Genomic DNA, 15,337 nt, shown 5'->3' on the forward strand with positions numbered 1-15,337 from the left:
TCTTTGTGAATATTACTTTTACTTTTTAGTCTATTTTTTGGCAATGTGTATATGAAGTGGCTCGGTACTTATACATACCGCATTTTGTTTTTGTGCAATTGTGTATTTTTGTATTCTTGTCTTTCATTTTTGATAATGTGCTTTTACTACATGGCATTTTTGTGTTTCTTCGTTGACATATTTATTTGTTTTATAGTGATGAAGATTATAATTCATTTTTACATATTATGTCTGTTTGTGTTGTTCACACATTGTTGTCAATATAATGGAATTTGATGCGACTGTCATACAAGTGAGATGTTTAGCTAGCTATACAACCAAGTTTAATCCACAATTTTCTACATAAGAAAATGACTACCAATTCAGGAATATGACAGTTGTTTGATGTGTTTGAGCTCTTGACATTGTCATTTGAAAATTGACTTTTCATTTTGATTTTTTCTGGGAGATCGTTAGTTTTTTTAAAGTTATTTTACTTTTTACCTCGCACAATAAAAAAAACCCCACCTTTATTAAGCCGATGCTTAAAAAGGCAATTTTATATAATCACCAAGTAATTATAAAATCTTTTGAAATTTGATATTTGTCGATGATTGGTTGACATTAATAATCCGTACCATATTACAATACCATTAAATTATTTATGAATAAGTGATCACGACCGTACAAATTATTCATGTTTATGATCATCTAGTTATTAATTCATTGATTTTACTGATTCAGACACATCCAGAATGGCAATGCAAGGTAAGTAAATGTGCATAATTTTATTTTGGGTTTAAAAAAAAATGACAATGGACTCCAATATTTATAAGATTCAATTTGATTCATGTAATTGTATTGGTTTCCGATAAGTCATGTAAGTTTATAATCTTTATTTTCAATTTTAGTCACCCTTTTTATGACTTTTTTTATTCAAAAATATACGAAGTTCAATGTTGTTTACTAAAGTAAAGGTTTGCTTAAAACTCTACTATTTACAATAGCTAAGTAACCAGACGCGTTTTAAAACTTGGGAAACGTACAGAAAGTCACCGGACATAAAGTCACAAATTTGTTTGGAAAAAAGAAGACAAATAATTTGTTGACACTTATTTGAATTTATAAAAGAAAGATCTTGAAATATTTGATTTTTATTACACATATTCATTTACACTTCAAGGAACTTTAGTTAATAAGCCTTTATAAATGAAATTTTATTAAATTTTATCAAAGCAAAGGATATATTTCTTGGCACCATGAAGCCGTTTAAGTACTAGTCGGCTTTGATATTTTGTATTCCTAACAATTATTTGTTCATAATTGATATTTATTAAATATATTTTAATTACAAAGTTGTAAAATTAAGAATGAAAATGGTATTATATGTCAAAGAGACAACAACCCGACCAAAGAGCAAACAAAAATACATTTTTTTTAATTAACTATGTGTTTTCTTCTTAAAAGAAAAATAATCTCAACTAGATTTGCCATTGCAAGCAATAGCGGATGTCACCCTTCCCCCTATTGCCACTAAGCGGCAGCCATTTCTATGGCAACGGCAGCCATTTTCAAATTTTCAAAGTCATAAGTCTCATCTTTACTTGTCAGTTAACAATAATATCAAGTTTCATTAAGTTCAAAGCATTTTGAAAAATTTTGACATTTTTGCAGTTTCCATGGCAACAGTGGCCATTTTGGAAATTCCAACTTCAAAAGTCTCATGCAGACTTGACAGTCAACAATCCTGTTAAGGAACATCAATTTTGGAGCATTTTGAAATTTTTGAAATTTTTGACATTTTGATTGGTTTCTATGGCAACAGAGACCATTCCCAAAATTTAATGGCATAAACCACATTGGTACATGGGAGGGACCATACCATCAAAGTTTGGATCAATTTGACCTACCATTTTAAGAAAGTAAATGCCACTTTAAGATTTTTGGACCATTTTGACCTGTTTTGCATTGTTTCCATGGTAACGGCAGACATTTTCGAAATTCCAACGCCAAATTCTACATCTACCAATGTTGCTCATCGTTACTGTGAAGTTTCATTAAATTTGGAGCATTTCCATATTTTTGAAATTTTTAGTGTGGTATCCGTGGCAACATAGCAGTTCCAATGATTGCCAAAATCATCCAAAAGCAGTATATAGTGGGCACCTACATTTGATTAAAATCTAAAGATTTTAAGCTTAAGCATTCTCAAACAATTCACCTAACTCCAAAATTATATTTTTTCACCATTTTTCCGTTTCCATGGTGATAGCAGTCATTTTTTAGTTCCAAAGTTGCACTGCAAATGGAAAGTCAGGGTTCCTTGTTATAGTGCACCATCGTTTAGATTGGTTCCTTTGGCTCTGAGAAAACTGCCGGACAAAATTAGGTGGAAGAAAAATAATAATAATAGAGGAAAAGCAATATGTCACCCGACATTGTCGATCGGGTGACATAAAAATGAATCGTGACTTTTTCCCCGTGACTATTTGTCCGTGACTTCTTGTCTGTCCTTTTGTCTTGTGACTTTCTGTCCTACATTCGTTAACTTATACTTTCTAAGATAATAACAAAAGAGTTTCTAGCATTAAATATGCATACAAGCTTATTTTATCAGTCAAATCAAAGGATATTTTTCAAATACAAAATTAAATTCTAAACAAGGAAATAGAGAGTAACAATTACCGCACTATCAATCATTATCCCAGATAATTTCAATGCATCAGAAAATTCAAGATGGAGAGCAATATGTTTTTCAATAAAACATTTTATTTGGCAAACTACTATCTGTATATAAAAGTACTTAAAATAAAAAACTTTCCAGTCCATCTGTTTACATTTTTCAAAAGAAAATTCAAGAGGGAGAGCAATGTGTTTTTTCAAAAAATGAAATCACGATTTCTAGTAAATCTAATGAACTGCAAGTGCAAACTTTATAACTAATTAAACATCGAAAAAGAGGCCCCAGCATGTTAACTATTTAATTCAGCACAACTTTGATATTGGGTTTGAAAACAAATAACCTTATGATGACAAGGCTACGTTTATCTTTACAAATCTTCTTTTTAGAATAGTAGTTCTATTCTCATCAGTGCACTTCATCATTTGAAATTATAAAAAAGGATAATTTTAGCAAAACCATACAGGTAGATCAATATGTCACGATTGTGTTTATTATAGTCTGTAACACGTGACGAGACAGTTTTATTTGACAACAATATATATTGTTATTTTAATTTACAAAATAGTAATTAACACTGATATCTTTTTCGAAAATCGACGTGACGAAAACTATAACAATGATACTTTGATATCTTGAAAAAATCAAGTAATTTCACATTGAATATTTTTGAAGTGGGAGACAAATAACTGATAAAGATAAACTAATGATATCAGCTCCAACCCCCCTTTCAAAAGTTAATGTCTCATCTGTATAGTTATGTACCTACCTATGAAGTACGATACACACCTTGTAAAAACAATGTAGGCATAGTGTCCGGATGGGTCCTTATTTCTTGATAGGTGTTTGATTCGAGTGGAATCAAGTCCCCCCGTGAATATGATGCAAAATTTAAACGAAAAAATGTCTTTCCTGAAAAGACGTTATAACCAAGCTAAAACTTGATAGACCAGGTTAGTTAGTATTTATCATACAAATTATTATTGGCCATTAATTGAAGTATTGATGTAAAACAGACTGTTTATATAAATAGAACAAAGCCATTTTTATAACATACAAATGCAAAATCGAATTGTCGAAGAGATATTATCTATGTAGTCTTATATTATCAGACATGTCATATGCACGGCAAAGTACATTTTGAACATACATTAGTTTTTAACTTTCTTGTTATTATGTACAAATATGACTTTTCACATAATATACAATGATGATTATTATTTCTTTACGTAATAAATAAAGTGCTGCTGTCTGCCTCATTTGGTGGTCAGCTGATCACAGCACTAAACAGTAATATGATGTTGTTTTGACCCTTTATCTGATAAAAAGAAAAAAATGACATTAAATGAAACTCAAAAACCCAACTCTGGTATCATTTTGATAATTGGTATTGAAAGACATCTGTAATAATTTAACCTTTATTCACAAGTACCAAACCCCTTAAATAAAATTGAATCACTTGATATATATAACCAAAAGTCGAGTCAATTTAGGTAGAGTTATTTATCTGAATTATTTTTCTGTTCCAAATTTACTCCCTCAAGCTCATGCATACGTTTTTGATTTATTATCTGTATGCTTTTAATGTTTAAATAAATCTTGATTAAAATTTGAAGTACGATAAAACGATAAAAAAAGTCTGATGGGAGTTTTTGAAGACATTGACTGGCTATACAGCCCTCGCACGGTCGAAAAAAAGTCAAGACAATCGAGTGCAGACTTTATACTACCCGTTTATTTTTTTCAAGTTAATAGTTTAAAATATATTTGTGTATACATTAATCTGAAAATGAAGTGCGAACATACATAAAAACATACTAGTATATAAAAAATGAATTTAAAGCTCAACATGAACAAATATCATACTAATAATTATAAAGATGTCTATCTGAAATCCATATTCCGATACTTTTGTACGTGTAAGATAAAGGTCAATAAACATATGTTACAAACTCAGAAAAATTTAACATGTTCGCTCATCTTTAATAAAATCTTAGATGATAGTAGTCTCGTATAAAATTGATACAATAATTTGTAATTTATTTAAAATGAGGAATAGAACTGTGTAGGTTAGTTTATATTATATAATAATATGCATAAAGTTGTATATGACGTTTAACGTCCAGTAGCAAATACTATCGCTATTTTATGAAATTTTCTTTTGATCTTACTGACTGATAATATTAGTTACACAGTGTGCAATTGTCCTAATACGAGAATTTATCGGGTCAATAAAATTCATATCGGGGGAGGCGAAGCCAAACCCGATATGAATTTTATTGACCCGATAAATTCCGTATTAGGACAATTGAACACTGTGTAACGAATTTATCTTGATTTTGTTATATTACATATTATTATATTTAAATTCAATATTTGTACAATAATCAACCAAATATATTTAAGATATTTAATCTAAACCTGTTAAAAATTTAAAATATTAGAACTATAAAGCAAATCTTTATTTTTATTTTTTGTTAGATCAATGGTATAAGGGAGATAATTCCAATTGACGTAATAAATAAGGGACATAATTCCTATTGACGTAATACAAAAATTGTACTGAAATTTATTAGGACAATATAAGCCAATCAAATAAATTGCGAGAAATTACTCTCAATCAGGATAATTTTCTTTCTCAGCACAGTAGAGTGATGAATAATATTCGCAATAAACTAAGGGCACACGTGCCTTTTGTCAGTGAAATTAACAACGTCGTCATAGATAATAAAAAAAACCACTCCCCTCGTACCGGCTCAAGCGAGAAAATCTCGTTGAGATGATAAACGATAATCTATAAATATATGTCTGAGTGATAGCAAAACGATTGTAACAGCAAATATGTTGAAGAAATTAAAAAATATCGTAATATTTCTATATTTGTAATCACATTTTTCATTTTTTTATATTTCAATCCAGTGGTGTGACTGTAAAAGATGAGACAGACGAAATACAACACAGCGAAAACTTTAGCTGTTATATTAGTGGGATTAATGATGGTAAAGATATTTATTCCTGAAATGTATGTACAAATGAATACGAATACTATTAGTATACGCAATGTAACCTAATACGATACATGGTCAGTAAATTCTATATAGAACGTCTCAAAGCGAGTGAAGCTCAAGCCCTGTATGGACTTTAATGTCATTGTATATATCATGTTTGGTCACTAGCACAATGTGTATCGAATTTATCTTATAGACTATCTAGTACCATACATAAGACAGTAAGTCACGCACTATCAATCAGTCTAGGAATCTGCCCAAATCTGCAAATTTGTAGACAGATGTGCAATTTTCTTCGTTTTACTGTTTATTTATATAAGGAAACTTGCTGATTTATTGCATTATCCGATATATTTAAACATACCGAATATTTGTGTTTTAGAATTATAACTCTTTTAGTAAAAAATTATACTGGTCTGATAGGAAATTTTTTAATTTTTACTTGTAGCAAGAAAACAAGATCGGTGACATCATTTTTTCTTTTTATCTTCTTAAAACATATTTTAAAACCTATCTTCTCGCAACTTATTTCAAAATTCTAGCTTAAAGACTTCTTTTTATGCACAAAAATGTGTTTTTGAATGATCATTCTCAGCAAATTTAGGATTTTCAACGACTCATAGCTTGAAAAATAGCACAGTGACACATCCTTTTTATTATATTTTTGAAAAGATCATAGAAAATCTTCATTTTAGAAAAGTTAAAAAAAAATCTATCTCGGGGAAACTTATACTTCAAAGTGAGAGAAATTATGGGCTCTAAGATATGATTTGATTACAGCATGAACTATAATAATTATGTATTTTTACAATAAATGATACTTTGAGACTAGTAACACCGTTTTTTATTGTTAAAGTCGAACGTAACTCTACCACTCTCCGTGTATTGGTTTTATAAAGAGACACCCCACAACTAATAACCGTATATTAGAATAAAACACGCCCAGTGACCAAAAAAATACAAAAATACACCTAATAAAGGGCATACGATACAGTAGAGATCCCTCGTTGATTTATTCTTAAAATTTTGATAGAAGGTCAATTTCAATGTGTACTTTTCAAATATACAAAGAAAAATGTACCTTCAGGACTTACTTTTTGAGATGATTTGGTTCGAAATTTGCATATTTGGAAGAAAATCCCTGAAATTTCATCAATAATGACTTTTAAAGAAAGTAACAATACTTTTGAACGAAAAGTCATTACTTAACCGGTTTTGTTTGTAAAATATTTCCTTGATCCATGGCATCAACATGCTGAAACAAGTATAAGGTTAAATCAAATCATCATGTTCCTGATTTTGATTGCTATATCCGAAATAAAGCAATTGACCATATTTTTGTGTCTTTTCGGAAGTGCAGAAAAAATTTGATCGTTGATTTTTTCCTGAAAATTTGGCGGAGTGTTCTTGAAACAGTACTTGATTGATTTCAAAAGAAAAACATTGGGGTCCATGTGCTTGTTTTTTCAATAAAAGCCATACGTCTGTCAGTATGGCGCTTAATTACGTTAAATTAAGTTTTAATCGCAACAACGTCGTGTAATCATTCCCGCCATACACGAGTTCGCTGTCAATTATATGCTACGTAGATTTTCACTATTGAACCTGTAGCTATATACTAGTTGTTACATAAATATTGATAGCAGCTACGTAGCCGATTTGATCCGAATTCTCATTTATGATGCATTTCGTGTGTATTTTGAACTAAACAGTATTTAAGAATTCATCTCTTAAACTGCCAATGTTCATATCTTTCGCTATAAACATAAACAAAAATATAAATTGACATTCAAACCCGTGCAACAGTATAATTCAATTTTTCTAGATATGTCTAATTTAATTTTATATCTAAAAACATATGTGTATCATCGTTTTTCCTCATCGTATGATTATAGTCTTTGGGGCATGCTCAGTCAAAGAAATATTTATTTTTTAGGCATAGTGAGCTAGATAACAAAGTTGTTGTTAACCAAATTGAACTGAACTTTAATAACAACAGTCACAAACAAAGACAGGAATCTGAAAGGAGTAAAGAAGGGATAAAAGAAAACAGCCATAAGAATTTTAAGTTTTTTATATACGACTTACCTTCGTCACTTAATATTTCAATCCAGTGGTGTGACTGTAAAAGATGAGACAGACGAAATACAACACAGTGAAAACTTTAGCTGTTATATTAGTGGGATTAATGATGGTAAAGATATTTATTCCTGAAATGTATGTACAAATGAATACGAATACCATTAGTATACGCAATGTAACCTAATACGATACATGGTCAGTAAATTCTATATAGAACGTCTCAAAGCGAGCGAAGCTCAAGCCCTGTATGGACTTTAATGTCATTGTATATATCATGTTTGGTCACTAGCACAATGTGTATCAAATTTATCTTATAGACTATCTAGTACCATACATAAGACAGTAAGTAACGCACTATCAATCAGTCTAGGAATCTGCCCAAATCTGCAAATTTGTAGACAGATGTGCAATTTTCTTCGTTTTACTGTTTATTTATATAAGGAAACTTGCTGATTTATTGCATTATCCGATATATTTAAACATACCGAACATTTGTGTTTTAGAATTATAACTCTTTTAGTAAAAAATTATACTGGTCTGATAGGAAATTTTTTAATTTTTACTTGTAGCAGGAAAACAAGATCGGTGACATCATTTTTTCTTTTTATCTTCTTAAAACATATTTTAAAACCTATCTTCTTACAACTTATTTCAAAATTCTAGCAAAAAGACTTCTTTTTATGCACAAAAATTTGTTTTTGAATGATCATTCTCAGCAAATTTAGGATTTTCAACGACTCATAGGTTGAAAAATAGCACGGTGACACATCCTTTTTATTATATTTTTGAAAAGATCATAGAAAATCTTCATTTTAGAAAAGTTAAAAAAAAATCTATCTCGGGTAAACTTATACTTCAAAGTGAGAGAAATTATGGGCTCTAAGATATGATTTGATTACAGCATGAACATGTAATAATTATGTATTTTTACAATAAATGATACTTTGAGACTAGTAACACCGTTTTTTATTGTTAAAGTCGAACGTAACTCTACCACTCTCCGTGTATTGGTTTTATAAAGAGACACCCCACAACTAATAACCGTATATTAGAATAAAACACGCCCAGTGACCAAAAAAATACAAAAATACACCTAATAAAGGGCATACGATACAGTAGAGATCCCTCGTTGATTTATTCTTAAAATTTTGATAGAAGGTCAATTTCAATGTGTACTTTTCAAATATACAAAGAAAAAAGTACCTTCATGACTTACTTTTTGAGATGATTTGGTTTGAAATTTGCATATTTGGAAGAAAATCCCTGAAATTTCATCAATAATGACTTTTAAAGAAAGTAACAATACTTTTGAACGAGAAGTCATAACTTAACCGGTTTTTTTTGTAAAATATTTCCTTGATCCATGGCATCAACATGCTGAAACAAGTATAAGGTTAAATCAAATCATCATGTTCCGGATTATGATTGCTATATCCGAAATAAAGCAATTGACCATATTTTTGTGTCTTTTCGGAAGTGCAGAAAAAATTTGATCGTTGATTTTTTCCTGAAAATTTGGCGGAGTGTTCTTGAAACAGTACTTGATTGATTTCAAAAGAAAAACATTGGGGTCCATGTGCTTGTTTTTTCAATAAAAGCCATACGTCTGTCAGTATGGCGCTTAATTACGTTAAATTAAGTTTTAATCGCAACAACGTCGTGTAATCATTCCCGCCATACACGAGTTCGCTGTCAAGTATATGCTACGTAGATTTTCACTATTGAACCTGTAGCTATATACTAGTTGTTACATAAATATTGATAGCAGCTACGTAGCCGATTTGATCCGAATTCTCATTTATGATGCATTTCGTGTGTATTTTGAACTAAACAGTATTTAAGAATTCATCTCTTAAACTGCCGATGTTCATATCTTTCGCTATAAACATAAACAAAAATATAAATTGACATTCAAACCCGTGCAACAGTATCATTCAATTTTTCTAGATATGTCTAATTTAATTTTATATCTAAAAACATATGTGTATCATCGTTTTTCCTCATCGTATGATTATAGTCTTTGGGGCATGCTCAGTCAAAGAAATATTTATTTTTTAGGCATAGTGAGCTAGATAACAAAGTTGTTGTTAACCAAATTGAACTGAACTTTAATAACAACAGTCACAAACAAAGACAGGAATCTGAAAGGAGTAAAGAAGGGATAAAAGAAAACAGCCATAAGAATTTTAAGTTTTTTATATACGACTTACCTTCGTCACTTAATAAAGACATAATACCATGCGTTATGAAAAGACTAGGAAATTGCTTTGGCTTGCTCAGCCATGGGTTTGGAATTGAAATGTTCCGAACCGGAAAACATCAGGATATATCTGTGCGGAGCACAAATCAATTTAGCCTTGAAGTGGTCATGCATAACAAACTTCTACATAATCGTTTACGTACCATGAATATGTCTGAAGCTGATATATTTTACATACCGGCCTACCTAGGATTGATGTCCTTTTGTAACAGAAAAGAAACTAAAGATAGAATTCAAATATTAAAACGGTTTCTTGCAAAAAGTGATTTTTTTCTCCGAGGACTACCACATTTTTCATCAGCCTCTAAAATAGAGCGTGAAATGTATTTCTATTTTAATGAAGGTTTTACTAAAACTATAACTTTTCTTGGTATTGAAAAGCAACGAAGTCAGATTGAAAATACGCATGTTATTACTGTTCCTTATCCATCCTATTTGCATCATGATTTAGGGGGTCAATCGTATTTAACAACAGAACTTTCAGAAAGAGATATTTTCATACTGTTGGCAGCAGGAGAGAGGCGAAGCAATCGAGATCGAGCTAAACTGATGGATCAATTTGAAATTACTACTAAAATGTCTTATTCTGCGTTCAAAAATCACAAACGGGGTAAATCATCAGATATGGTTTTATTCTTTACGAACGAATGTAGTGCTAGGGCAATAGAAAACACTATACCATGGATGCTAAAATCTGTATTTTGTTTGCAACCGCCAGGGGACTCACCGACTAGAAAATCATTTTACGACGCTATGTTAAGTGGATGCATACCTGTTATATTAACAGAGGGGCAATACAATCCGTACCCTTTCCAAAGATTTTTGAAATACGATGATTTTTCGGTGTTGATACCCTTAAGGAACATAACTTCAGAGAATCAAAGTATTTATACCATACTTAGAGGAATTCAGAGAAGTGAAATTGAAAGATTATACAAAAACATTCGCCTAGTGGCTAAATTTTATCAATATTCTTTAATAGGAAAAGGGAAGTTCAATGAAAGTGACGCTCTTCAACCTATATTTGCTGAGTTGGCTCATGCCTATAATCTGAACTATTCTTCGGACTAAGTTTATATTTGTGTATATTAAGGTAAACATCTGATTATACGCATTCCACGAATGCATAATTTGACTGTTTCGAAAAAAGATCTAAAGTAAAAAAGGAAAGTAGACCAATTATCTCATTTTCACAAATCATCTCAACTGTCATTTATGAATTATTTTTTTTAAGCCGCATGTAGTTATTATGCTACTAATATATAGCGAAAACGCTAACCACAAACAGTATTCATATTAAGGTAAAAGACTTAAAGGAATGTTTAATAAAATGCTAATTTTATGTATCTCAAATAATTTTGGTATTCTTGGAAAAAAATGGTTAGTTTAAAATGATCACTAGTAAATTAATATCAATCATAATTAAAAAATCATGAAAAATAAACGTCTTTTTCAATTTTGATTAAACTTAGTATTTTTATCACTACTGACAAGTACAATCAACTGATGATCTTTGATATAAAGTTTTGGATGCAAATTAGTTTTAAAAATCGTTTTTATAGAAATTTTAATATTTATATTATTTATTCACCATGTGGTAAAATCTTCATGAATATGTTGACAAAACGTGAGAGGATTTACATTACTCTGCAAATAACAAAAGAATAGACATAGCCATTTGTTCTGGTAATGAGTCCGTTGATTCTAGAATAAAAAGGCTTTGCGCATGGATTGTGTTTTCAAATCACTTAATTTGGAACAGTTGAATGGAGGTCATGATTTACATTCTAGAATCACTTAGTAAAATGGCACAAATCCTATCAAATCAAATGATAAAAAAAATCTAAAAAAAAAACTGGTCAGGAAACGCGAAGTTAAATAACAGTCGCTGATTAAAAGAACCAGTAAAAAATTCAGACACAGTTGCGTTGATTCAACAAGACCAATAACTGAGGTGTATTTCTATGGTAATGTATCTGACGATCTACATTATGCATCGGTATTTATAATCGACAAGAAGAGAACATAATGTGAACTTGAAATGACACTGTGATTTTAGGTAAACTAAGAGCTGGAGTTTTAATATAACTGGAAGCGAAGTATTATGCTGAATATGTAATAAAAATTAACAATAATAAATAATTAATAAATATGTTATGAAACTCGTCCCTAATTTTGTTCAATTCGTATAACGTGCAAACTATTTTCACGTTAGAATTTTGCCATCTTCCCTATGGGTAGCTTGTGATTTGTTGGCATACACTTGCAGAGTTCAATTATTTCGTAATTTACCAAAATATGAAGATTACTCTCATATTTTTTGTTATAAAATCACAAAAATACTGAACTCAAAGGAAAATTCAAAACGGAAAATCCCTTATCAACAGGCAAAATCAAAAGCTCAAACAGACCAAACGAACATATGGTTACAAACGAGTTATCCATTTCACATGCCGCTTATCTTGTACTTTAGCAACCGGTTTTACAAATCATCCCTTGTCAATAAAATTAAATATATTAAATATAACCACAATTATTGAGTATACTCGTTATGATCAATAACCATGAAGACCCTTTATTATTACTAATGCTCAATTGATTAATCAATGTGTATGTTAAAGAGGACAGTTTAATTTCGTCTATTAAATTCGTCTATTAATTGAACAAATGTTGACTTTATTTATATTTCGAGAGTACACATTCCTAGTTCGACATAAACCTTTTAAGACGATTTCAGTTGTAAAATTTGTTAAAAACTTCAAGTGAACCTTTAAATGACACTGATAGCGTTGTTTCCTGTTCATCATATTTTGCAACCGGACAAAATAGCGGGCACAACCATGTTTTGATTAACTGAATTCTAATAGACAAATTGTGTAATCTTCCAAGCTTAAATCTTCATACTTCAGACCTTTGCGAGAGTCTTCTCCTTTTGCGTTTTTAAAGTTTCTATTATGGTTGACTGTCTCTATTATGTTTCCCCTTTTTCGAAATTTAATTGCACTTGGAATTCTTTCCCTCGAAATTATTACTATCTTTGTTTTGTTTACATTCACCTTTATTTTTGCATTTCTTCACCTACCATGCAATTTCAACTATAAGCAAAACTACAACAATTTTGTCTATGAAAGGGAAGGAGGATGGGTTGTAATGTTTTGTTCAAAGATTATTTTTTTTACCTGAAGCTGAATATTCAAAAAATGCACTGTCTGTTAAATCCCCGAGAGACAAACCTGTTTCCAATTACAAAAAAAAAACAAAAAACAACAACAACACATTATTCGCTGAACACGGTGTCGGATTCTTAAAAGTAGGTCCGACTGAATTGAGTCAAGTTGAACTGGGTTATAAGTTTTATCAAATATTTCAGGGAGGTCATTAATGAATAATTAAAAAAGGTTAGGACTAAGATTTATTGACATGATTTATTGTATTCTTTCTTAAATTCACGGTTCATTAATAAAGACATTATTAAGAATCTAAGGTTCCAATTCCCAGGAAAAGTTAATGATAGATGAATTTGGCTATCATATGTATGTCCCTTTCACAGTCGTGCAATAGCACATAACGTATCCATGTACTTGCACATCATTGCAGAAAATGTGATTCAAATGTTCCAGCAGCAGAATGGCGTCAGATGAACGACATTTCTTTTAAAAAGTGTTACTTTGGCTTGATGTCACGCTTTGTCCGACAAACATATCGTAAAAATGTCAACACTCGACCGCATTTTGTGCGAATTATCACATTTTTATAGTTAATTAACACTACACGATTTCTAGCAATGTCAATAGAGGACATGCAGCCCACTTAACATGTGTTGGCCTTTGTAATGCGAATAGATAACCACACATAACCCAGAGGTACAACACTTAATGAACTAGGGAAATCCTTGGTACAGATATGACAGAGAGACCCTCTTGTACAGGAAAAAAATCACTAATCTTTTAAATTAAATAATTTTCTTATTGAAAAAGCTAGACATTATACATACTTTTAAATGATAAAAACAATAACAATCAACCGAAATTAAAACTTTACTTCATATATTTGACCACACAGTAAAACCAATTTAAACTTATGGAAGTGAAATTTGTGGCGCTTTAGATTAAAAAAGTTAACTGAAAAAGGAGATTGTTATTTTGAAAAATTATATAAACAACTGTTCATTCAAAAATCTGTAAATTATTACTCGGAGTAAGAAAGAGAAGCACAAACATGGCAGTGATGGGTGAGCTAAGTTATAATTAATATGTTTTTATACTTTTATCATCACGTTTAAACAGTAAAAATGATTGTCTGAAGCTCTCCTTGTATCAAAAGCCTTATCAAACCATTGTAAGAAAAGTTGGTATAATTCTATGAGATCATTAGCAAAATACTTAGACATAGATTTATCACAAGTTTTTAATATGAAAGATTTATGTTATACATACTAAAATTATAGTATAATAAGTTGTTATATTCTTCTTTAAACGATAAAAAAAAATGTCATTTGGAAATAAACTTAAAACATACAGACTTTTTAAGAGAAATATAAATTTTGAACCTTGTATGTCTATAGGCAATAGGAATCCGAGAATTCAGATGACAAAATTCAGAACAATTTACCTTGATCTAGAAATAGAGAGAGGCAGATACAGGGGACTGCAGGCAATGGATAAAATTTGTAATCTTTGTAAGAAAGAAGTGGAAGATGAACTTTATTTTGTACTTAAATGTTCATATTTAGAAAGTGAAAGAGTTTCCATTATTTCCAACATAGTTAAAAGTTACAAAATTTTTCACAATTTAGATTATCAATCACACAATTCATTTTGCTAATGTCCAATGAAGATAGTCATATTTTTAATCAAGTGAGCAAATTGATTAATAGTTTAAATGTTGTTCGAAAACAACTATTACAAACTTAGTGAAGTTATAGATTTGACTGTCAAAAAGACAGAGGCATAATGTAGATTTATGGAATTCTAGCTTGTTATTGTATGCATGCTTATAAAAGCACCAGGGGAAAAACCAGAATATTAAAATCAAGTTTCCTATATTTTTTAGGATCACTTTATTTGTCAAAGTTCAAACATGCTACATTGTTTTATAAATATACATTAGTTTGTGGCTATTCTTTTTTTATTTTATTTTCATTGTAATCATAGATTTAATTGTATTCAAATAATTGTTATCATTTTGTAATCATTTGCACTAAATTTAACTTGTGATTATTCTTCCTGTAATGGGCGTCTTTAATTGACAATACAATATATTTGATTTGATTTGATTTGTCAATATAAGGCAATAAAGTCCTGTCATCATTGTTATCATTGTTCTTTT

The 15,337-nt window shown here is 30.2% G+C and overlaps 1 protein-coding gene across 1 annotated transcript; it reads left to right on the forward strand.

Moving 5' to 3' along the window:
- The first annotated feature begins 4,637 nt into the window (after positions 1 to 4,637).
- On the forward strand, positions 4,638 to 12,301 carry LOC139530031 (uncharacterized). Its single transcript, XM_071326067.1, has 3 exons — positions 4,638 to 4,728; positions 7,782 to 7,884; positions 9,808 to 12,301. The coding sequence occupies exons 2-3, from the start codon at positions 7,799 to 7,801 to the stop codon at positions 11,078 to 11,080; spliced, it is 1,359 nt and encodes a 452-aa protein (XP_071182168.1). The 5' UTR covers positions 4,638 to 4,728; positions 7,782 to 7,798; the 3' UTR covers positions 11,081 to 12,301.
- Positions 12,302 to 15,337: the final 3,036 nt, after the last annotated feature.

This window comes from Mytilus edulis, chromosome 7 (genome assembly GCF_963676685.1).
Source record: "Mytilus edulis chromosome 7, xbMytEdul2.2, whole genome shotgun sequence".
NCBI classification, from domain to species: Eukaryota; Metazoa; Mollusca; class Bivalvia; order Mytilida; family Mytilidae; genus Mytilus; species Mytilus edulis.

Coding starts and splice junctions, on each gene's coding strand:
- LOC139530031 (XM_071326067.1), top strand. CDS start 7,799: ATGAGACAGACGAAATACAACACAGTGAAAACTTTAGCTGTTATATTA. Junction 7,885..9,807: donor AAGATATTTATTCCTGAAAT/GTATGTACAAAT, acceptor TTTATTTTTTAG/GCATAGTGAGCTAGATAACA.